This window comes from Hoplias malabaricus, chromosome 4, assembly GCF_029633855.1.
Source record: "Hoplias malabaricus isolate fHopMal1 chromosome 4, fHopMal1.hap1, whole genome shotgun sequence".
Lineage (NCBI taxonomy): Eukaryota > Metazoa > Chordata > Actinopteri > Characiformes > Erythrinidae > Hoplias > Hoplias malabaricus.
Genome location: NC_089803.1, coordinates 29,495,028 through 29,520,152, shown reverse-complemented (window position 1 = coordinate 29,520,152; position 25,125 = coordinate 29,495,028). Strand labels below are relative to the sequence as shown.

General features: G+C 37.7%; 1 protein-coding gene across 1 annotated transcript in view; it reads left to right on the top strand.

Annotated features, from left to right (window-relative positions):
• Positions 1 to 25,125, top strand: part of ano3 (anoctamin 3) — a 58,136-nt gene that overhangs the window by 27,212 nt on the left and 5,799 nt on the right. The window contains exons 5-19 of the mRNA XM_066667126.1: positions 3,538 to 3,638; positions 4,422 to 4,466; positions 6,209 to 6,343; positions 8,467 to 8,573; positions 12,508 to 12,563; positions 12,667 to 12,788; positions 14,402 to 14,536; positions 15,742 to 15,838; positions 16,313 to 16,373; positions 19,469 to 19,551; positions 20,440 to 20,580; positions 21,896 to 22,060; positions 24,034 to 24,070; positions 24,312 to 24,423; positions 24,832 to 24,889. Of these exons, the coding sequence (XP_066523223.1) occupies positions 3,538 to 3,638; positions 4,422 to 4,466; positions 6,209 to 6,343; positions 8,467 to 8,573; positions 12,508 to 12,563; positions 12,667 to 12,788; positions 14,402 to 14,536; positions 15,742 to 15,838; positions 16,313 to 16,373; positions 19,469 to 19,551; positions 20,440 to 20,580; positions 21,896 to 22,060; positions 24,034 to 24,070; positions 24,312 to 24,423; positions 24,832 to 24,889 (1,455 nt within the window). The remainder of the gene's footprint in view (positions 1 to 3,537; positions 3,639 to 4,421; positions 4,467 to 6,208; positions 6,344 to 8,466; positions 8,574 to 12,507; positions 12,564 to 12,666; positions 12,789 to 14,401; positions 14,537 to 15,741; positions 15,839 to 16,312; positions 16,374 to 19,468; positions 19,552 to 20,439; positions 20,581 to 21,895; positions 22,061 to 24,033; positions 24,071 to 24,311; positions 24,424 to 24,831; positions 24,890 to 25,125) is intronic.

Sequence of the window (25,125 nt, the reverse complement as noted above, 5' to 3'; positions counted from 1 at the left end):
CGAGTTCAGGTTATGATTATATCTGACAGCAATCCAAAATGTACAAAAATAAAAAACTTGAATTGATCATTGGTCATCCTACTTTCCTGACTATTTACCATAACCTGCTGTGAGCTGAGCATCTATCAGAGAGTTCACGAATGCTTTTATATTGATGTGTTTTTAGTGTAAAGTTAAGGGGAACATCTACGATTGTGGGGAAACACTGTTCTCTGGTTTTGTTTATGTGCAGAAGCTCTGCATTTTTTAAGGTGGAAAAAATAACTGTTGTTAACTTACAAAAATATGTCAATATTACACACTTATAGAATATAGAATATTCTAATCTCAGTGCATGCTTTTTTCAACATTTGGCAGTCTCTACTTTGTCGAAAATCCTCCAAAATGCAGCTTTTCTGCTGTGAATAGATAGAGAGAGACAGAGACAGAGATCCCAGACAGACGCTTTGGTTTTTTACCCATTTTCAGACACTGGGGCTTCGTAAACACAATTGATATTTTGAGCATGCAAACAGACTGGAGAGCAGCAAAAGGTGAGGAAATATCCTCAGAAATGTATTAAAAGTGTTGCTTTGATTAAAATCATGAATGTCGCATTTGACATACATTTAAATAGTCCTGAATGGTAGCTATTGTTAGGATAGGGAAGTAAAATGGATGTAGATGTAGAATAACAAACTTATATAGCCCAATCAATCATATTATGACCACCTCCTTGTGTCTACACTCACTGTCCATGCTCTCAGCTCCACTGACCACAACACCACTTGTAATTCTACAATTACAGACTGTAGTTCATCGGTTGCTCTGAATACTTAGCCTATATTTACCCTGTTTCATTCATTTCAAGAACACGCTATTGCAAAAAAAATTATATTAATATTCACTGTATTATATATGTAATATATATTAAAATTATTAAATGGTTTTATTTATTAATATGTTTTATTTTATTACAAATCATTCAGAGCCACTTCATTGTGCCTAAACGACTCATGTAAAGAACATACGCCATATTATGACTTATTGCATGATATTAATATATCACAATATCACGATATTGACTTTTTAAAATCATTCAAAAAATAATTACAGTATTATTGCGAATGATACAATATGGCACAGCCCTACCCTGCACTATCTGATCCACTCGCATCATCACAACACACACTAACACACCACCACCACGTCAATGTCACTGCAGGGTTGCGAAGGATCCACCACCCAAATCACACCTGTTCTGTGGTGGGCCCTAACCATTGAAGATTGGGGAAAGGAGGCAAATAAATGTGCAGATCAACAGATGTACTACTATATATACTGAGTACAGACTCTTATGCACTGATCTGATTATAGTGCTTTAAACATCTTATTTCTCTTCTGACCCACACTATATTTACAGGTGTAGAAACACCTGCAGAAACTGGGTCTCCTATCTGTGAACTGAATAACAGACTGTACCTTCTCAAGCTGTTCATTTTCTTCACAAAATGTAACTTAGTTTTAAGTTTTGCTGCAGTAGTCAAAATTATTTCAGGGTACTATCCTCTGTTTTTTTCAGGTCATTAAAAGTGGTTTTAAGACAGTTTAAAGCAAAGTGCCTAGCTGGAATCTTCTGGTCCCAAAAGTAGTAAGACAGCAGAGGAAGAAATGCAGGTCGTCAGAACCTCATTTAGATCGGATCTGAGCCAGATAACAAACAAGCGCACAGATTCCACCTGAGTGCTTTCTGATTAAAAATCTGAATTACACCTAGAGGCCACTTCCTGATTTCAGACTGTGTGTACATCTGAGTGTGTGTCAGCATCTATATATGCGTCTGTATCTGTGGTGTGTGTGCGCGCGCGTGTGTGTGTGTGTGTGTGTGTGCGCATGTCTGGTTGTGTGTCTCCTGCAGTGTGTGGGTGTATGTGTGTTTCCCTAGACTGAAATAGAGAAACAGAGACACAGACAGAGCATGACAGAGAGCGAGAATGATCATGAGATATGTGTCAATCGAGTGGGGGATTCTGTTGGGGTGTGTAAGGGAAAAGTGAGGGTGATGATTTCAGATGATTTCTTCAGAGCTTACACACAGATGAAGAGGAAGTGAATGAACTGCAGCAAAATAGCGCTATTTTAATAAAGGGAGTTGGGAATATTTGACAGACATCTACTTCACAAAATATTCATGCTCATGCTCCAGAAAGCTTTTCCATACCTCTGTAAAGGAATTTTAAATAATTGAAGGTCTGCCTGAGGTCAGCACTGTTCCTTCTGCAGAGCTACCAGCTCAACTGACAGGTTTACTGATTATAACAGAGAACAAATGGACTGATTTGAGATTATATTGGTGCAGATGCAAGCAGTTAATACATTATATGGAGAGTATTAAACATTGTATAAATATGCAATGTGCGTACATATTACACCTACAGGAGCTTTAGGTTGGTCCCCTCTTTGGAGTTTTAACAGCTTCCACACTTCTTGGAAGGCTATCTGCAACATTTTTGAATGTGTCTGTGGAACAGTTTGCAGTGTGTTCCAGAAGAGGTTTTGTGAGATCAGATACTGGTTTTGGAAAAGGGGCTAATGGGCTCTGTTCTAGTTCATCCAAAAGCTGTTCAGTGTGATTGAAGTCAGGGCCCTGATTAGGACCAATCAAGTTTTGTCACACCAAACTTTCCAAAACCTGCATTTTATTGACCTTGCTTTGTGCACTGGGGCACAGTCATACTGGAACAGAAATGGGCCTTCCCAAGCTGTTCTCACAAATTTGGACATATACGTTAGGCTAAAATATCTTGTTATGCTGTAGAAATGTTCCCCTTCAATGGAACTAAGGGAACTATAATCTGAATAACAGTCCTATAGGATTCTCCTCCACCAAACTTTACAGCTGGTATATGCAGGTAACAATTTCGTGGCATTCACCAAACCCAAACACATCTATCAGACTGCCAAATAGAGAAGAGTGATTCAACACCCCACAGAACATTTTGCCACTGCTCCAGAATCCAGTGGCTGTGTGCTTTATACCACTCCATTCGACTCTTGTCACTGTGCTTTGTAATATAAGGAAACTCATGCCACAATGCTCCTGGCACACACACATTTTGTTGATGTTAATCCCAGAGGAGGTTTGGATCTGCAAATACTGAGTCAGTAGAGCACTGGCAACGTTTACCCACTGTATGCCTTAGCAGTTGGTGACCCTGCTATGTAACTTTACATGGTCTGCTAGTTTGTGGCTGAGTTGCTGTGGTTTCCAAACATGGCCATTTTTTAATAAAACCACTCACAGTTGATGGTGGAATATCTATTAGGGAAGACAAATCACAAACTGACTTGTTGCATTAGTGGAACCTTCTTACAGTGTCATGCTCAAATTCAGTGAGTTCTTTAAAACAACTCATACTTTCAGAAATGTATACACCTGTGGCAATGGTACTGAACAACTGAATTTAGTGATCAGGATGTGTGTACCAATAATTTTGAACATATAATGTATTTTAAAACAGCAATGTTCCTCTCTCTTTCTTTCTCGCTCTCTTTTAGCCCTCTCTGACCAACAGTGACATCATGTTTGTGAAGATACATGCTCCGTGGGACACGTTGTGTAAATATGCTGAGCAAATGAACATCAGAATGCCTTTCAGGTACCAGTGACTGGTCTTAGATTCCCACCCTGCTCCCTCCTCATTCTCTGTCTCTTTCTTCTCTTGATACTTCTTCTGTATACTTCTACAGAGTATCTCTCTTTCTCGTGTGCCTTTCTCACTCCCAATTTCTCTTGTTTGTATGTCTCACTGTAACTCTTGTAATTCTTTTTGTTTCTCTCTCACTATTTTTTACCCCCTCATTTTCTCTTTCTGTCTTTCACTCCTCATTCCTCTCTGTCACACCCACATCTTGTTCTCATTCTCTCACCTTCTCTCTACCTCTCTCCCCATTACATTTTCTTTCACACTCCCTTTCTCTCATCTTGTTGTTTTATCCTGTTTTCTGGCCCTGTCTGTCTCTTTCACTTTACTTGTCTCTGCTTCTTTCTCCCTCTCCTTCCTATTCTCTCACCTTCCTTGTTTTTTTATGTCTCTCTACCTACACACACACACACACGTAAACCCATCTGTGAAGATACACTCATAGCATGATTTAGTATAAAATGCAATAAAGCAATGTACATTGGAGTAATGCAGACATACAGCCTCCTGAATGCACACCCATTTAATTTGTCTGTTTGTAATCAAATTCTGACCAATTATTAAGGACTGTTGGTGATTCCAGTATACCAAAAAAATGTAATAGATAAACAATTAAAGTGTCAGTAGTGATTACTCTATTACTCTTACTCTATTTTAGTATATTTGAACATGTATTTTCTCATTGTTTATGAGTTTGTTCTCATTACATTTAAAGCATATTTATTTCCTGTTTCATAGAAAAAAGTGCTACTTCTCAGACTGGAAAAAGAAAACCATGGGCAGGTAGGTAAAAGGGCCATGCAACTGACTTCTAGTTATTAAACTGTTATAGGTGATCACTTGTTATACACCACTGGCATACACAATTAAAACATTAAAATGTTGAGTTACACTAACCAAAATCATTGACAGAGCAAAAGACTGACTTTCTTCTGTTAACTTATTATTAGATATATTTTAATTATCAGGAAGCTATCAGCCTTTTTACCACCATATATTTGCAAACAATATTTCTGAAGGTGATTATTTATAATGTTCATACATTCTTCAGTAAAGTGCCACTTACACTAAGAAACAAATTGCTTTGTAAACCCTGAATGAAACAGCTTATTCTCCACAGAGTCCCTGTCACAGAGTCAGCCAGGTTTAAAATATGCTTAGTGCAGAATCTCAAAGTATAAAGTTAAAACACAACATTTTATCCAGAGACCCCATTTCTAAAAAAAAACATTAAGGGTATTTTGTCAAATTTAAAAACATTTATTTGTATTTTGTTCATTCTCGTGGACATTTTTAAATGACAAGATAAAAAGAAATGACTTCCCTTGTTTTACTGACTAACCTGATTTAATTTGTCAATATAATGCCTGCAACAAACACACATTCTTTAATTACATATTTAATCACTCAGGAAGATTTGAGGATGGAATCTCTGCAGAATGAAGCCAGGATTAGTCTTACTGAAATAACCATAGACTTCCTAGGAAAAGACATCCGCATATTGGAAGTGTACAGCTCTCATCACACTGGTGTAGTTTTCTCACACAATTCCCTCTGAAGTCTCATTGCTCATGCTCATAGTGGATTTGCCCTTCATGGTCTGATATCTCTCTGGATTTACTGCATGTTTTTCAGTATACAGTTGGTTTGCAGACCTGAATTGAGAAATGCTATTGTTTTGAACTATTTGAAAATTCTCTCAAGATCTCTCACCTTTGTTTGCAGAGACTGAGCCTTTTGTATATTCTCCTATTATATTGTTTATATTCACCTGCAGTGTGGATTGGAATGTTTCACAATGGTGTAACATGAATATTCTTTTGAATTTTTATTCTTTTTTCACTTCCAATTTTTTGGGTCTGTTGCAGACATCGAATTCAAAAAATTAATTTAGCTGGTCAGTGTAAACTTTGGAAATATTGTCTTTGTGCATTTGTCAGTTAAATAAAGGGTCAAGAGGGTTAATAAATTACAGATTGTATTTCACATAAAATCTGAGTGCTTCCAGAAACATGGTTTGTAAATATTATGGTCATCAGTATGCAGAACTGTGCTGCACATCGACTGTGGAAAGTTTAGTTCAAAGGTCTTTATGTCAGATCATTGCTGTATTTGGGGTCTCTGAGGGCCGGATCTCCTCAGAGTTAATCAGCCTTTTTTGAACTGGATTAAAAGAGATTGTAAACCTGGAGGTCACAGAGAGAACCAACTGCCTAGAGAACACTGTTCAGTGTAAGCGTGTCTGATAGGCTTAGTTCTATACTGTGAAAAGCTGAATTTGGCATTTAATTTCATACTGGTTCCAATTTACTTTCCTATGATTAAGTAGTATGTTGTTAGTATGTTGGTATTTATAAATATATTTGAACTCTAGTTATTTAATTCCTGCCCCAAAATTAAAATTGCAAAAGGCTTTCAGCACTTTTAGAGATGAATCTCTGAATCTATGCCTCACTTTTGTTCACTTTCTGCCTGGCTTTCTTTCGCCCTTCTTTTTCGCCCTTTTTCTTCTTCATCCTCTTTAGTCGTTTTCATCTGCGATGTCGTCAGGTAAAGAGCTGGTTACCAAGGAACCCAATGAAGCTGGATAAAGAGGCATTACCTGACCTGGAGGAGACAGACTGCTATACTGCCCCCTTCAGCCGGGCCAGAATGCACCAGTAAGCCTATCAAATCACTTCAAATCACTTTATTACTATTAGTATTTTTTTGCCTTTACATTTATCACTGAATATTCTGTTACACTTTAAAGAAGTATTTCTGTCCTTGTCTGACATTCTCCACAGAGCTTTATTTAGAGTTTAGATTTTCAGCATGAACCCTTCTTATGTTATATTTTATGTTTGATTATTTCTCACCCAGAGGCCTTTCAAATAGTTGGATACCATTTTAAAACATGTATAATTATAAGGGTAAAAATCCTTTACATGAAGCTATATGATGTATATATGATATAGGATTTTTACGCTTCTATTTATACATTTATACATTGAAACAGTGGAGGTTTAGCAGAGAGCAAATTGTTCATGTAAACTGAATGTAATGTAATGTGTAATGATGAATGAATCGTCCAATTCTATCATTTATCATGTAATTAATGACTTTGTAAAATGATTAGAGTGTATATAAAATATGAGGACAACGACAGGCTCAATATATACACGGCAAAAACTATTATAGGCTTTCAGGGGTTAAAACCATAAGAACTACTCCATCCAATAGCGTACAGAAAAGAGTGTGAAGTATCTCATCCACAGAGGCTTCATATAAGTACCCACTGTCTACCCACTTATCAGAGTGACTAGGTCTTTTTTTAGAACCTGTAATGACATCATTGTTGTGCTGCATCAAAGTGTGAGTATAGTTCTGTTTTTCAATAGATAGATAGACAGAACTATTCCCACACTTTGATGCAGTACTACAATGAAAGTAGATAGATAGATAGATAGATAGATAGATAGATAGATAGATAGATAGATAGATAGATAGATAGATAGATAGATAGATATGTGTGTGTGTGTGAGAGAGAGAGAGAGAGAGAGAGAGAGAGGATTTTACATTATTTCTTACCAATAATTGGATAAAGGAAAACATGAACAGTTCTTGAGCTGTTGATGGGGATGGTTTGTTATGCTGGCTGAAACAGGACAAAAGAATTGACACAGGGTTCAGAATATTGCTTTGAAAATAGGCAGCTATTTTTTAAAACATGATAATTGAAGTTAGTGGCTGTAAATTTATAGAGATTGGTATGTATATCCTCAGTAGCTGATACATACATACATAAATATGTAAATGGGTATTCCTGTCTAACACAGATTAGAAGGGGTGTTTTACAAGGGTTTATTTGTCTATGTACAGAACCAGGCAAACATTTGGAATGACCTTCACATTAATAAATGCTGTTTTCTTCAGTCAAAAATCTAATCGGTGTAGAATGAAATACTAAACAAGACACAATGTATTTTTAATATATCGATGTTCTATATGTCATGTTATGCACGATTATGCATTTTTATGCTAATTGTATTATAAGGGTTCTATTCCTATACCTGTAATTACACATATAAAATACTGATACATATGAGTACTAATTACAAAAGGATTATATATTGAAAATATTGGTTCCAAACTTTTAAAACTATGGTGTAAGATGTGCTTTCGATCAATTTTGTGTGAGCATAGGGTGTGTGTGGGTGTGTAGGGGGTGTGTGGGTGTGTAAGCATGAAATGCAGAAGATGAGAAGAGAAACATGAAATGTGATCTTGCTTTTTTGCCAGCTGTGCTGCCTGAGCAAAATATTGCACTCTCTCTCTCTCTCTCGCTCTCTCTCTCTCTCTCTCTCTCTCTCTCTCTCTCTCAGCAGGTCATTAGTAGACTACGCCATTTATGAAATGTATTGTCCAGCCCTTGCCTCATTAACCTTTGAGTGTTTCATTTACCTTGATATACCACATGCTATGCAATCTTATGAATAGAGGAATGAGATTTTCTCTTAATTTTTATTGTATTTTTCTACATTTAAATAGTCATTCACTAATATATTGTTCTTTGTGTGCAGTTATGCCAGCTGTACTGTAATTGTACTGCCAATTATTGTAATATTAGGACATGTTTCAATATCTTCATGGATTTGGAAAATCCCCATCTGGATGTGGGTTACAGTAATCAGTAGATTAAGGAACATTCAGAGCAGCATAGGAGAAATACAGCACCACAAAAGCTGAACTTTAGAGTTGAAATATGAGCAGGTGAGCTGATATTGCTTCCTTTCTGTTGTAGTTTTACCATCAACAACAGGGACTCCTTCTTCTCCAACTCCACCAGAAGCAGAATAGTGCATCATGTTCTACAGCGCACCAAGTACGAAGACGGAAAGTCCAAGATGGGTGAGCCCGCAGAGATCATTTCCCACAGGCCTGTCTATCAAACATCTATCCCAGCCTGTTCATTAGCCCGCTGCAGTATTTCCCAGTGCTTAGTCAGCATGCCTTTTCTGAAACCCACAGTGTGTTTTCATTTCTCATATCTCTTACACTCATCTGTCTAGAGGTTTATAGCTCGTCAATGAGGAAATATGTCAAGTAGGTCTGGGCCCTGGAGAAGTTACGGATGAGTACCATGAGCCTGATTACAGGCTGGCTGTCATTGGTTTCTTGCCAGTGATAGTCATGTGCTGTCTTGTATATTCCTGTAATATCTAGAGTTATTACATTAAATGACAATTTTAGTTATTGCCACTGCAAGGACTTTCCCAGTAACATGATAGTACCCCACAGGGAGGGTCAGGGCTCATGCTTCTTTGTGAACTTCTTTTTTTTTGTTTCTTCTTTAACTGCTTTGAATGCAGTATCACTGGACAGATCAACATACTTAGAGGAGAATGATATCTGCTCAATTCTGTTATATTATGGAGCAGACAACTACATTGACTAAAGTCATACTGAGTGTTGGGTGGGAAGTACAAGCAGTGGAAGGGTCTCTTAAGTCTGAACTAATTATCTCATGATGAGGCCATCACATTTATTGATTCCCTACATAGAGCAATTTTGTATGGTTTTTCATACACTGTCCTACACTAAGCTCAGTTAAACCAGGTTAATGATGCTTTCTGTATTGATACATGGATGCTTCAGTGCCCTTAAACAAAACAATGCACACAACAGGTTTAAAAATGCTTTATAAATGGTCATTTTACACACCTCTGCTGTTATGCTGACATATTTTCTATCTTCAGTTATTTTTCAAATTCTAGAAGCTGAGACCGACCTTGTTCTTTCACATTTGTTATAGTTGAAAGCTGGATGTAGTTGATCATAATAATTCTAGTACTGTTTGTTAGATCATGTTTTGCTCTCTTTCTGGTTATAGCTGCTTCTTATTTTTTATCTTTTCTTCCCTCATGCCATTCTGATTCTCCTCATTAAAAAAACACCTCCCACACTATTCTTTTCATTTTGGCTTTCTTGTATGTTTGAATCTGATATCATTTTCTGATTAAAATCAGGCCTTGGACAGCACTGAGGGATTTTCATGTTAATATTTTAATGCCAGTGACGCCCTCATTCAATTTTGGACTAGATCAGATTGGCCAAAGGATGATACGTCCTTCATAAATCCACCCTCAAATGCCCCACGCTAGTTCCACACAATGCACAAATTACTATCATCTGAGCCTGGACCTTTTTAAGGAGATCAAATTATGAACACAAACAAGGAGTTTTCCACATCCCCTTCAAGAATATTCTGTCAGATTTCTATGTGCTGAAAAATGTATTACCTTTAAGTCTCCACTTGAGAGCCTGTCATTACAAATCTAGCCATTTTTAAATTAAATTAAACATTACATTATTATATTTAAATTATAAATACACTTTGTCCACTTTTTTTTATTTAAATAAATAAAAAGTACATTGATTTCCAGTTAGGAATCCCTAGTGAACAACCCCACAGTGGACTCCAAACTGTCCCTCTAGTGGCCACTCTTTGTACTGTTTTCTTCAAGTTTATCTCTGCATGTCCCTGCTGGTCATTGCTCTTCATTTCTCCACAGTTCCTCCGCTGTGTTGTCTGTCTCTGCTTAATTATTATGGCCAGCATGAGCGGTTGCTGATTGGTCAGTCAGGCAGTACGTGGGAAGGTGCGTACACTACTATTCTGCTGTGTCTCTGGGCTTCCTGTGCACCCGAGAAGCTCTCCCCAATACTCCCACTTCTTCCCGAACCCTCTCTTCTGCTTCAGCTAACGACCATGAGTCAGAATAAGAGAATCAACAACAGTGAATGTGCCTGCTATTCTCTTTTCCAGCAGAGAGAAATAAATAACACAGATGTGAAAAGCAGCATGACATTTATAGAAGTACAAGGCAAACAAAATGTAACGGCATTGCAAGAATTTGTCTGCAGAGATTCCTTCCCTTACTGTCCATATTTCCATACCTTTTGGTTTGTTTTTCATGCTCTTGTGTTCCCTTCACTTGAATCGTATAATATGATTTAAAATATGATATCAATTCTGAGATCTTATGATAGAAATAGGTGAAATTTACCATCATTCATAAATCAATCATCATTATTACATTACTGTATTAGGATTTCAAAACAAAGCTGAAATCATTTGCTCACAACAGAGGAGATAAATCATGGGGTCAAACTACAGTGCTGAAGAACCACAATTCAAACCAAATCCAGCTCATAAGCTTATTATCAAGCACCACATTTCTGTTACAGGATGTAAAACACTAATTTATACTCTGCAGTAGTTTTCCACAGCTGGAATGTGAAGTTTCACATTGTAAACACTGGCAGTCTTTTACCATGCTGAGCACCGTTAGCATCCTCTCAGGTACTGATACTCTGCTGTATCTGTACAGGGCTACAGTGTCTGTTGATATTTGTTCCAGTCATGTAACACCACAGCTGATTTCACTGATGAAGCTTTCTGCTGTGGTCAAGAGGAGTGCTCATTAGTGAAATCAGGTGCTGTGCAGCACTGGATCATATAGCTCTATGTGATACAAACCATGCTGAGTCTGAGATTTAAATCTCAGATCATTCCCTTCTCCCATGAAGTAAACAGTGCAATTCATTAATATTGCTTCTACATTCCAGTAGTGCATTTCTGGTTAATGAGGTAGTTGTGCAGTTTACAGCTGAATCTAAACAGCGCTATGTTCCATGCGTAATGTGCTGTTTGGCTGTAGAAACTGTTATTTTAAGACCTACACAGTGCAGTACATAGGAAGCCATCTGAGATTCAGCTTGGAAGCTCTTTCAAACACACTGGTTTCTTCCTCAGGAACACTGATGTATTATTCTGTTTCAGACTTGAATGTGGAATTCAGTGTGCAGTCTTTCAGTGAACCATCCTGCCTCTCAATGACGGACCCAATTGAGCCCTTGCAATGAAGAACCATATATGTGAATTATTCATAAACCTTAAACCATAAACACCTAAAACATGAAATACTTGATGCCCTTAATTTAAAATATTGTTCTATTTAAACACAAGCTTGCACTGAAAAATGTTACGAAATGACAAGAAAGAAGTACTAAAATTGGAAATGGCTAATAAATGATTCTTCGTTGCAAGGGATAATTTATATTTGACAGCTCTACAAATTGACTGTCCAAAGAAGAACATGTATCTCCAATACAGTAACTTAATAAATAATAATAATAAAAAATTGTATTTCAAAAAAACTTGAAGCATTTCTATTGGTTCATTCATCATGACGTCTTCAAATGGTGTAGTAAACTAAAAATAATCAAAAATGGAGATACATGTTTTTTCATTAGACAGTGATAAAATAAAGGATTTGGTCACACCTGTTCATAGAAGAAAGGACCTTACTATAAGTTGTCTACTATTTTGAACAACACTGTTGGCTTCAAAATACTAAAATAAGAAATACAGGACTATAGTCTGTCCCTCTTATCCTCTGCACTTTGCTATATTTAAGACTTTGTTAGCCCACTTCCACCCTATTCTTCACTGCTTATTTGTGTCGTGGATCACTGTCCATGTCCAGGTGGTAGTGATATTGTCACTGTCCAATAAAACAGGTCTATTTTGGTTTACTACATCCTACATCATTTGAACACAGCAACTGCCCCTTACACTGTGAGAAATTTCAGGATGCTCCAAAAAACTTCAATACTTTTTACATTAACTAAGGTTTTTTTCCTTCTCCTATAAAGTTACTGTTTTTGGAGATGCAAATTTGTCATTGGACAGCGATGATATATTACACTTTATATTGAAATATCTTTAAATAAATGAAGAGTAAACAGTGAATTCACAGATCTGTCTCTCTGTCATAAGGTATCAATCGATTGCTTGGCAATGGAACGTATGAGGCTGCGTTTCCCCCTCATGAGGTGAGCTCATAATCACTTTTGCAGGGTGCTGTTCTTACACTGTTCTAACATCCTGCTGCTGTCTGTTTATGGACAACTTATTCTAAGCTATTTTCTTTTTCAGGGCAGCTACAAGAGCAGGCACCCAATAAAAACCCATGGGGCTCAGAACCACAGGCACCTACTCTACGAGAGATGGGCTCGCTGGGGAATCTGGTACAAGTACCAGCCTCTGGATCTTATACGGTGAATAATACGCATTACTTCTATCATCATTCTAACCCCTCAAGACTCCTAAACCTTTGTGGCTTTGTTATGGTGAAAATTGAATTTAGCTGAGTGTTATAAACCCACACTCTGGACCCTATTTAAACATCCTGCTGGGAGAAATTGAGTTCATCCTATTCACCTGTAAACCTTAGAAGTCACCAGTGCAATTTCAAACTGAACTATAAAATGAAAGGGCCCATATTGTATATTTTTTTAAATGTATTATTCCCCAGTAGTCCATTTAAGTGCCATAATTGACCATCATTAATTTTCCGGCTCTGATTGGCTACTCTGAATGTATTATGAATAAAACAAAATTGTTGAGCCTGAAACACTTCTTATAATTTTAGCATGAATGTTAGGAGCTAAACTGTTGTAGTTTGAATAAGATATATTACAATAGAGAATGGCTGTGAGGAGTTGGTGTATTCTCCCTGTATCTGCATGGGTTTCCTCCTACAGTCCAAACACACACGCTGGTAGGTGGATTGGCAACTACGTAGTTTCCGTAGGTGTGAGTGTGTGTGTTGTTCTGTGAAGGACTTGCGCCCCCTCCAGGGTGAATGAATGAATAGGGAATGGCATTTCAGTCAAATCTGAGAATTGATTTTTCAAATAAGTAATTGAAAACACTTGGCTGGCTCTGGGTCAAGACCACTGAGCTGCAGATTGAGGCAGTTTTGATTCTGTTCTTCCTCTGTCTGTTCTTTCTTTTTCCTCCTGTAAATGGAGTAATACAAAAACATGAACATTATTTGCAGCTCTCTTCAGTCCATATACAAAATATGTGAGGACAAAAGCCTACTAAAAGTTGCATTTGTAATTGAAAACTAAAATGAATGAATGAATACATAGAAAAACTTATTAAAATTATTTTAAATTCACTGATAAAAATATTGGGCAGCACGGTGGCGCAGCAGGTAGAATTGCAGTCACACAGCTCCAGGGACCTGGAGGTTGTGGGTTCGATTCCCGCTCCGGGTGACTGTCTGTGAAGAGTTGGTGTGTTCTCCCTGTGTCTGTGTGGGTTTCCTCTGGGTGCTCCGGTTTCCTCCCACAGTCCAAAAACACACGTTGGTAGGTGGATTGGTGACTAAAAAAGTTTCCATAGGTGTGAGTGTGTGTGTTGCCAGTGAAAGACTGGTAGGCTCTGGACCCACCGTGACCCTGAACTAGATAAGCGGTTACAGATAATGAATGAATGATACAAATATTACTCTGTTTATGCTCCATTTAAAGTCTGCTGAGATTTTTATTGTTCATTCTCTTTTTCCCTTTTTATTTGTGTGTCTCTGTGTGTGTGCTAGTGGAATTGAGAGAGCTCACCTTGCTTTAGAGTTCGCAGGTAAAAAACTGGGCCAGATTGAAATATCGTTCTTGTTAATCTGCCAACACAGCAACTCTGTTCTTGTGTTTCCTTCAGTGGAAGTCACCCAAAGTTGCCCATATTACATAATCTTTGTGACCTCACATGCTCCAAAATTTTAAGTAGAGAAACACAAGATAGTGGCAGTATGAAAAGTATTTCTGTATATTTTATTATTGCTCCCTCTCTCCCTCTCTCTCTCTCTCTCTCTCTCTCCCCTCAGGAGGTATTTTGGGGAAAAGATTGGTCTGTATTTTGCCTGGCTGGGCTGGTACACAGGAATGTTGATTCCAGCAGCACTGGTTGGTCTTTTTGTCTTCCTTTATGGTCTTTTCACCATGGACTCCAGCCAAGTCAGGTCAGTTTGAAAAGACCCTGTCATCAATCCCTCCATTTACCTAGAAGGAACCCACTTTTATTGAAAAATTGTCCCAAATATATAGTATTACATATTGTATATGTGCTTGATGCACCAGGCTGACTTCAAGGAATTTTTATTAGCCAAAACCGATTCATATTCACCTCTCACCTTCCGTGGAAATCTGCACCCAAACCCACTGCTCAGAATGCAGCTAATTACCAAACATAAGATATCATTTAAATGTTGTTGTTTTTTTTTTGTCTAAATTTAGTCGGTCTGTTATGACCTTTATTTAGCACAAAACTAGACATTGACATTTGGACTGTGTTTGGTCCGTCTGATTTGGACAGATCTTTTTTGAACCACATATTTCAACATTCTTTAGATGTAGAGGGACATCTTTTTCTAGATATCTTTTCATCTTTCCACCACTCAGCATTCTTTAGACATTTTTTTTTCAATTAATTTGGAAAAAACTATGTAGCACAACATATTCCATACAACATCAGCCACAAAGGCCTTCATAAACTAAATGAATATTTAACCAGCCTGATAATTCCATATGCGTGCAAATAAAAAAATCAATATATTCAATATAGCATATCAAATTTCTCTTGAGCATTTGGAATTGAGACAAAAAATCAGACATAATTAGCCACGCTCTATATGGGTTGGAAGATTGACCTTTCCATTCTCCCCATCACTCATTGGCCCCAACACAGTGCCGGCCAAGCATCTGTTAAGTAACATAACAGAACTGGGAAGTTAGTGCTGAGCTGTCCAATGGCAATGTGTTAGTGGCAGTTTGGCCACAAAGGCATATCAACAGCATGATGCCATCTGACAGATGGAACCCATTCAGAGAAAACATACTCAGTGAGAAATCAGTCTATAATATGAGTAAGACTGATTTCTTTAAAGCCTGACACACTGAAAAGTCCCAGAGATGCACATAATATACATTCAGCAATCATAACATTAATACCCCGTGCCTAAAGTTGAGAAAGTTGTCCTTATGCAGTCAAACCCATTGAGACATGGACTCCATGAGACTTATGCTAACATTACTAGCTGCTAACAGTTAGCAGCTACCACCTGCCAGTGGTGTTAATGTTGTGGCTGATTGGTGTATACAACACAATTCCTTGCTAATGAAACAAAACTGTTTTACTTCTACTCTTGAACACTTGGTTTGTGTACAGTAAAGAGATCTGTGAGGCCAACACCACCATCATGTGCCCCATGTGTGAAGTCAACTGCAGCGCCTGGAAACTAAGTGACAGCTGTGTCTATGCAAAGGTACATATTACACCATCTGTTAATCACTTGCTGCACATTCACAGTACAAACAAAATAATGTTAACTCAAAATTGATATTCTTGCATTTGTGGAGAAGGAATGTGCCATGCAGAAACATACAATTTCCAAAAGGATTTCATATTCCATTTAATTGTTGAGCCTTACAGTTTTTATTCATGCAAATGCATTTCCTTTAATCCCATTGAGCAATAGGGGAGACTAAATAGCATTGAGCAGCTTTTGCCTAAATTTCCTAGACTTCCATCTTGTGTTGACCATTGGAATGTACGAAGATAATAAGTTTTGACTTTCGTAACAATATAAAACGTTAAGTAAAAAGTAAGTAATCTGGGAAGAATTCATTATCATTTTATTAAAATCATCCAAATGGTTCATGGATGAGCCTCAGGACTTGTGAGTTTTAGTCACTTTGAGTTATTCTAAAATGATATATGCATTTTCATTCATTTTCAGGTGACTCATCTTTTTGATAATGGAGGCACAGTTTTTTTTGCCATTTTCATGGCAATATGGGGTGAGTTTAGCTTTCTTTCACTCTCATCCTTTCAATCCTGTACTGTTTTTCATTTATTCAGTTTGAGAAAGCAAAGTCACTGTTTGGAGTTTAAATGAAGATGTTGTAAAGCGGCGAAGCAAAGAGTGTGATTTTACACCACAGAGATATTGATTCCAATGCCCAAAAGACTTCAGTACAATCAGCCTTTGCTTTGTACTTGTGTATAATAAGCAGCCAATTCGCTGTGTTCTAGAATCATTTATTTTTTGTTGGTTCAGGTAGATCACTGTGAAGGTATGCTTTACAATGTGATTTTGCAGTTCAACTCCTACAGTTGTAAGAAAACTAAAGCATCATGCTGGAAACCATTATTTGTTTCCAGGAGAAGATTATGAAACACCATTTTGATAGAATCTGCTCACAGTGTGGCTCTCCTCACAGCCAAAAGCTTTAAATTTTGAAAGTGATTAAGCTTTGGTTACTAAACACATAGATTATAAATGTAATTTGCTGCTTGTATAAACGGATAAACCGACAAATAGATCAATGTCAGAGTGTCCTTCTCGTATTGTGTGTTAACATGGGATAATTGTGTACAGCACATAGAATTTAATTGACTGACTAATGTTAATGAAACGCTTCCCAGGAGAGGACACAAAAACAACCTGGAGTGTCAGCAAGCTGTCAGTCAGTATGGGGCTGTGTGTGTAATTTGGTGTGTATCAGAGGAGACCCTTAGGCCACCCCTATTGCAGGACATCCTCTCTCTCTCTCTCTCTCTCTCTCTCTCTCTCTCTCTCTCTGTCTGTCTGTCTGTCTGTCTGTCTCTGTCTTTGAGTTTTGCTGATGTGTATGAACCTATGCCCCCTGGGCTGAGCACTGCAGTGAACATGGCCTGGATCTGTCTCTAACATCAGCCAATGATCATCACCTCTGCTCCATATTGTGCTTGCGTGAATATGTATATGTCCGTGTGTATGTGTATTTATGGATAATTGAATATTAAGGTACTTATGTTCTGTACATGTGGACAGTTGTGTCAAGAAACCGGGACAGCTCCCAGGCCATTCACTCATACAGGCTACCAGCCACCTTGAGACTGAACAAAACACGACATGTAGTCATTTCACAAAGAGCAACCCAATATTCCTTTGACCCTTAAAAACAAGCCCTACAGAAAATAATCTTGTCTCATATAGTATAGATATCAATATATGTAGCACTAGGTTACAGTTATGCTATAGACTTGTGGCTCCCAACACTGTACACCCTTTTGTAATGAGAGAATTAAGCCACTTTAAGGTACACCCATTGATGACATATATATTTAAAGATTCATGGCTCGCTTGAATATGCTCATCTCTATAGAAAAGCATGAAATTAAATATAAAGAGCCAGGAATAATGAGAGGTTAGAAAACAGTCATATAAAAATTCATTAAGACTTTCTTTTTTGACTTGTAAAACCATACAGATTTCATAAGTGTATCCCAGGAGACAAAATACAAAAAATGTAGCATGCAGCTCCTTTAATATATAGCTATGTACTGACATATTGTTCAGCAATTTCTGTGCTCTTACACATTCATTTTCATAAAACAGAATTCTAGAATCCTACAACAGTGGTTGGTAAATGGTCATTTAATTGGAGCGGATAGGTTTAGTGCAGGGAAATCCCCATTTTACACAGGACTCAAGTACACTATATGGCCAAATTTTGTGGAAACTTAATTCAGTGTTTCTTCTGAAATAAAGTTTATCAATAGATAATTTATCCTCCTCTGCTGCAGTAACAGTCAGTAATCTTTTAAAACTAATATGCAGCTGAAACTGCTGTAAGATTAATTCACATTTATATGCAGATATGTTGGTTTAGGTAAATTAACAAAAACACAATGGATTGGAAATATTTTGTATTTCATAGGATCATAAAATATACACTAAGGTTATAGAGAGAATAAGAATACTTGTGTTAAAATATTGTCTTTAGAAAAGTTTTTTTTTTGCTAAACATTCATATTATTTCCAAATTGTTTTGCATCCACTGGCAAAATCCTCTTTTTGAATTTAAATTTGAATTGAAATCAGTTAAAAATGGACACTCTTTAAACTTTGAGAAGTGCTTAAGAAACGTTTTTGTTGTTGTTGGGGTTGTTTGAGTGAACTGGACACTGTTATGTCAAGATTCAGTAAAAGAATTTTGTCAGCCTTTTTTATAAAGAATTTTATAAAGCTCTCTCACTCACTCACACCCCCCCCCTCTCTCTCACTCACTCTCTCACACACTCTCTCCCTCTCCCTCTCTCACTCACTCTCTAACACACTCTCTCCCTCTCCCTCTCTCTCACTCACTCTCTCACACTCTCTTTCTTTCTCCCTCTCTCTCTCTCTCTCTTTTCACTTGCTTGAAACAAAAGTGGGTCAAGCTATATTAAACTACTCATTTAACATTTGGGGAGCGCTACTTCGTAACTCTTCCCACAAACCACATAGATCATGAGGTAGTATTATTTTGATTAGTGAGCTGGACATTTAGTCTTAAGTGTAAAATCCGTTTTTTAGTATTACTTCAGGGGAGGCACGGTACTGTGGCAGTCACACAGCTCCAGGGACATCCAGTTCAAGCCCCACCCCGGGTGTCTGTCTGTGAGGAGTTGGTGTGTCCTCCCCGTGTCCATGTGGGTTTCCTCTGGGTGCTCCGGTTTCCGCCCATGGTCCAAAAACACACGTTGGTAGGTGGATTGACGACTCAAAAGTGTCCATAGGTGTGAGTATGTGTGTTGCCCAGTGAAGGACTGGTGCCCCCTCCAGGGTGTATTCCTGCTTTGCGCCCAATGATTCCAGGTAGGCTCTGGACCCACCGCAACCCTGAACTAGATAAGCGCTTAACGACAATGAATGAATGAAAAAAGTATTGTATCAGTACATGTATCAGCCTTTACTGAAAAAAATGGATAACCTTTTCTGAATTTGTAAACATATTCTCAATTAATTCTCAATAATTAATGACAAACCAGAAAGAGACGGATGGGAGAAATTCTCAGTGCTTTACACACTGACAATATAGCATTTATGTCAATGTGTAGCTCACTGCTATGCTTTTTGCTCCTGCAGCCACCGTCTTCCTTGAATTCTGGAAGAGGAGGAGGGCGGAGCTTACTTATGACTGGGATTTAATTGACTGGGAGGAAGAAGAGGTAAGTCTGGTCTCTGAAGTAGGAACCCAGTTGATTGCTTAGATCCCGGTAGATGCTTTTTCACAAATGCTCAGCATCATTTAAAAATCTCAGCCTGAAACAAACAAGAAAACACTTTCTCTGTCTTTTTCCCACATTTCTAATAAGACATTTAGGAACGTGCTTTGCTGACCTGACTGAAAATAGCCATTAGACATATGTGAATAACTGAAAACATTGTTCGGCCAATATCTGTGCTGTTTGTTGTGTTTCTTATAGTGTAAATCCTGTGTCATGGTGTGTTCTGTGAGTGTGCCTCCTATTGTTCTCATGTTGTGTTTGATGCATGCTGTGCTTTCTGCTGCGAATCTTACACATGAATCATTTACAGACATAGCATGAGTCTTTTTGAGGATGAATGTGTTGGGTGTTGTTTTCATGCCTTGGTGCCTTATGAGCCTTAAAGGTAGTCTCACCAAATATGTTGTCATAATTAACACACTCATATCTTCTGGACATCAGCAGCATCAGAATTCAGACTCATCAACACTGTCCCCTTTCTGCGCAGACCCACCATGGGTCTCAGTGTTGCTGTCTTTCTCCATTCGCCAATTCTAGTCTTGTTGGTTTTTGTAAAATAAAAAAGAATGTGTTTGCTATGTTTGATGGTCATGGTCTGAACCTACCTTTAAGCAAAACATAACATTTATCGTTGGCCAGTAGATAGGCTGCTTTTACAAAAATGCCATGTATTTCATATGGAATACCTCCTCCATTATGTCATCATCTGCACTGCAGCCTTTCCTGGGACAGGTTTAACGAACCCAGCGAAATCAAATGATGATGGCATTCGTCTGTATGTAGATTAGTGCATTTTTTGATATATGTATGCATGCATGTGTTGATAAGGAGGAGCTGAGGCCTCAGTTTGAAGCAAAGTACTCGCGGAAGGAGAGGGTCAACCCCGTTTCAGGCAAACCAGAGCCTTTCCAGCCCTTCACGGACAAACTCAGTCGACTCATGGTCTCTGTGTCCGGGATCTTCTTCATGGTAGGCCAACTTGTGAAGTGTAATTACCTTCACTTACCTTTCTCTGCCACCCGTTTCATTTACAGTCATTCATTATGCCGTCCTACATTGCAGCACTTTTAGACAGAGCTTCTGCATTTAGAAACAAAGTTATATAACAGCCCAGGATCTAGCACACTGTACCACATTATGCCACTTTGCACCTTCTTCCACTTTTTCTAGCACCACCACACTGTAAGATCCCTCCAAGCAATGCTATAATACCACAGATTACTGCTTCCCCCTGGTGAAAGTTAAGGGTAAGTGCATTAGGCTCGAAGTAGGAATGGAGAGAGAATGTTGCCTCCTGGCTTAGTCAAGACAAAAGTTATGTTTAACAAATCATTACGTCATATCCAAACTCCACTTTTCACTAAAACACTTAAAAAAAAAAAAAAGAACACAGACTTTTACATTTCCTAGACATTTCTGTACAAACTGGTCCCGACATGGGCTTAAAGACCCATAACAACAATGGGTAATGCTTTACAGCTAAATGTTCATGAAGCACTTAAAATATGTTCATTAAAAATTTACTCTATTACAGTTACAGATACCGAAACATTTTTATATACATTAAGTAATGTGTATAATAATAATAATAATAATAGTAATAATAATAATAATACATTTTTTTATATAGCCCTTTTCAAGAACTCAAAGACGCTTACAACAGTTAATACATAGAACACATTCAAAGACATACAAAACAGAGCAAATACAGAATACAAAACGTACAATAAAATAACCTAAATTAAATAATCTGTTAATTGATATATACATAATAATAATAATAATACATAATACATTAAATACAAATTATTTGTTTTCAGGGCACATGCATGTGTGATGAACTTTAACTACATTTTTGTATAATTTGTAGAAATACATAAATAACAATTATGCACTGATCCAATCAGGCTTCTGTACGAATACTCCCCAGGAATGCAGTGATCCAGATGAAACCTCACTATGAATTAGACCACAGCCATTCAGTATGAGTTTTAGGGACATATAAGGCCCCATCATTTGGCCAATGGAAAAAAATAAATTTGAGGGAATATCTCATTTGGGGGAGCTACTTGCTCCACACTTCCCTACTTGTAATAACATTCTTTAAACTTAAATTTACTTTAGAGTATACTTAAGACATTTCATTCAGAGATAAGAGTCTTTGTTGTATGTAAGCAACAATTTATACAATTTATTCCCCATCATCATTTTTTTCCATAAGTGTACTCATACTAATGGAAAAATCCCCTCCCTCATTCTCTCTCTCACTCTCTCCCTTTCTCAGATCTCCCTAGTGTTGACAGCAGTATTCGCTGTGGTCGTTTTTCGGCTTATTGCCATGGAGAAGTTTGCCTCTTTCCAGTGGGAGTTTGTTAAGAAGAACTGGCAGTTTGCCACCTCTGGCACCGGAGTCTGCATAAACTTCATGATTATCATGTCCCTCAATGTGGTCAGCATCTGCTTTCTGTACAGTATTCAGAACTTACAGTTAGGAATCAAACTAAAGTGCTTTCCATTCTCTGTGTATGTGCTGGGCCAGATAGTAAATCAGACAGAAAACTGCTCTCAACAGAGATTATTAAAAATTACATGTGCTCTGATTCTATCTATTTTTATGTGTTTTAAACAACTTCTGTAAGACTGCAAAAGTTAATGACAGCCCTTTTTATTTAATCAACTGTATTCATTCATTGTCTGTAACTACTTATCCAGTTCAGGGCCGTGGTGGGTCTGGATCCTACCCAGAATTACTGGGCGCAAGGCAGGAACACACCCTGGAGGGGGCTAATCACTTATATATAAATAGTAAATTAAGTTATTTACACTATATTGCCAAAAGTATTCACACACTCATCCAAATCACAGAATTCAGACGTTCCACAGGTGTATAACACCAAGCACCTAGGCATGCAGACTGCTTCTACCAACATTTGAGGAAGGATGGGTCGCACTCAGGAGCTCAGTGAATTCCAGCATGGTACTATGATAGGAAGTCACCTGTGCCTCCAGTTGTCAAATTTCCACACTACTAAATATTCCACAGCCAACTGACAGAGATATTATAACAAGGTTTATGCAATTGCCCAAACTTTATGTGGCCTTAAGATTAGCTCAAGAACAGTGTGTAGAGAGCTTCATGGAATGGGTTTCCATTGCAGAGCAGCTGCATCCAAACTTTACATCACCAAGAGCGAAGCAAAGTGTTGGATGCAGTGTACTGACCTCAACCTGACAGAACATGTTAGGGATGGATTAGAGCGGAGACTGTGAGCAGGCCTCAGAAATGTGATTCATTTAGAATGGTCAAAAATTTCCATAACCATTTCCACACTCCTAAACCTTGTGGAAAGCCTTCCCAGAAGAGTTGAAGCTGTTATAGCTGCAAAGGGTGGGCTGACATTATATTAAACCCTATGGATTAAGAATTGGGTGTCACTCAAGTTAAGATGTGAGCAAATGCAGACAAGCAAATAATTCTGGCAAATACAGATAATCCACTCGTGTAAAGTGTAGGAAAAGGGAATGTCAAATGTCAAAAATTAAAAATATCAAATATTTCCAGAAGTGAGTTTAAATAAATTTTATAAGATCACTAGAGAAATTAGGACTCTTTACAAATCATGAACATAATAGATCAAGGAACTTGTCCCCATCAGTTAAACAGTGCTTAAAGCATTCATTTTGTAAGAAAAAAATCAAGCAACCCTTTTCCTTCAGGTATTAAAATAAAGCCAGAGGTTAGTCAATCAATCTTTACACTGTGAAAAGATTATGCATCTGAAAGAATGTCAAAAAAACCTTTATTGAGAACAGAACATTTGTAAATGAAACAAAGAATAAGCTCTCAGAAGTGTTCTCAGAACTGAGGACTGAGCCCAGAACATCCATTGAACGTGTTTACTTGGGCATACTAGGATTGTGAGAAGCAGGAAATGCAACCAACTTCTACAGCTGAAATTTGGAGGTGTAGAAAAGCATCAAGTGCTTTGAAGGCAATGGAGGTTGTACAGATGGCAAAATCTCCAGGGCTTTACTCCATCCGTCTGACTTCTCGGGTCATCTCCAAACAGCTTTGTTATGTCAGGGCAGTTGAAATAATATTCTGAGGAATGATTTATGCTTTCAAGATATCACCATTTCTGTAGCTGTAATAAATGCAAAGTATGGACACAATAAATGAGTTTCCCCCAACAGTTAAAAGTAAAAAATAAATAAATAAAAAATAATGCCGAATGGCTATTTTGCCAGAAATAAAAAAAACATGTGAGGTGATCTCTAACATTTGTGCAGAATAGAATATGTTTCTCACATTAAATGATCTTTGTGGAGTCATACTTAACAAATATCAAATGTTAATCTAATGTCCTAACAATGCTTGCCTTATAATGATTTGAGGTGATGTAATTCTCTTTGCTCTGACAGGTTTATGAGAAAGTGGCATATCTGCTTACTAATCTAGGTAAGTTTGCAATACTGTAGTGTTCATGTCTTGCCAGAAACCATAATCTGCCTAAATAATGGATAGTTAATTCACAAGGGGGGGGGGGGGGTGTAGATTCCTGATGGAACTCTGACTCAAATGCTTTGATTTTAACTCTCCCATGTGCAGAGCGGGGTTTCCCTAATGACGTTATTCCAAAAAATGCCAGCATGGGTAACAGCCACAGAGAAAGGTCACAACACTCTGTTTTTTGTTCCAGAACACCCACGGACCGAGTCCGAATGGGAGAACAGCTTTGCCCTCAAGATGTTCCTCTTCCAGTTTGTGAACCTGAACAGCTCCACTTTCTACATAGCATTTTTCCTGGGAAGGTAGTGAAACTTAAAGAGTGATACTGTGAAATTTAAAGGAGACAAGAATTAATTGAATTCATTTTTCTTTATTTTACCTTTAAACACATTAACTGCAATGGGTTTGTTTCAGCAAATAATTTTAATAACAAACTGAATTATTTTATTCTTTATTTTATATATTTATTAGTTTTGATTGTTTTTGTCTGATTGTATCTGTTTTATTTATTGTGGTGGCTAAACAACATTCTCATAATTCAGATGTTGCTGGAATTTTCAATGAAGCCTACTGTTATCGTGAAATATTGTGTACTCCCACTGAGGGTACATTTTCTCTATTCCATTATTGGAAAATAATACTGCAGCAGAGCTAATTAAATTTCAAAGCTAATATGTGTTGTGTGTGTGTGTGTGTGTTTGTTTTTGCAGGTTTGCTGGGAGGCCCGGGGACTATAATAAGCTGTTTAACCGTTGGAGAATGGAGGAGGTGAGTGATGTTGGATTGTGTGGAAATAGCTCTCCACCTCTCTGCTGTTGTTACCGTCCTACGGCACTACCAGCTCCCCCGTATCACTCCACTGCATCACTGTCAGGCCTCCACCCTTTGAAGCCTGCTGGATGTGAATGCTGATGCATGTTATTAAATCAGGCTCCTTGATTATCAGCATAAACTTTAGAGTTCCCATCAGCTCCAGACAATGGGCTGCAGCCCATAATGAGTCC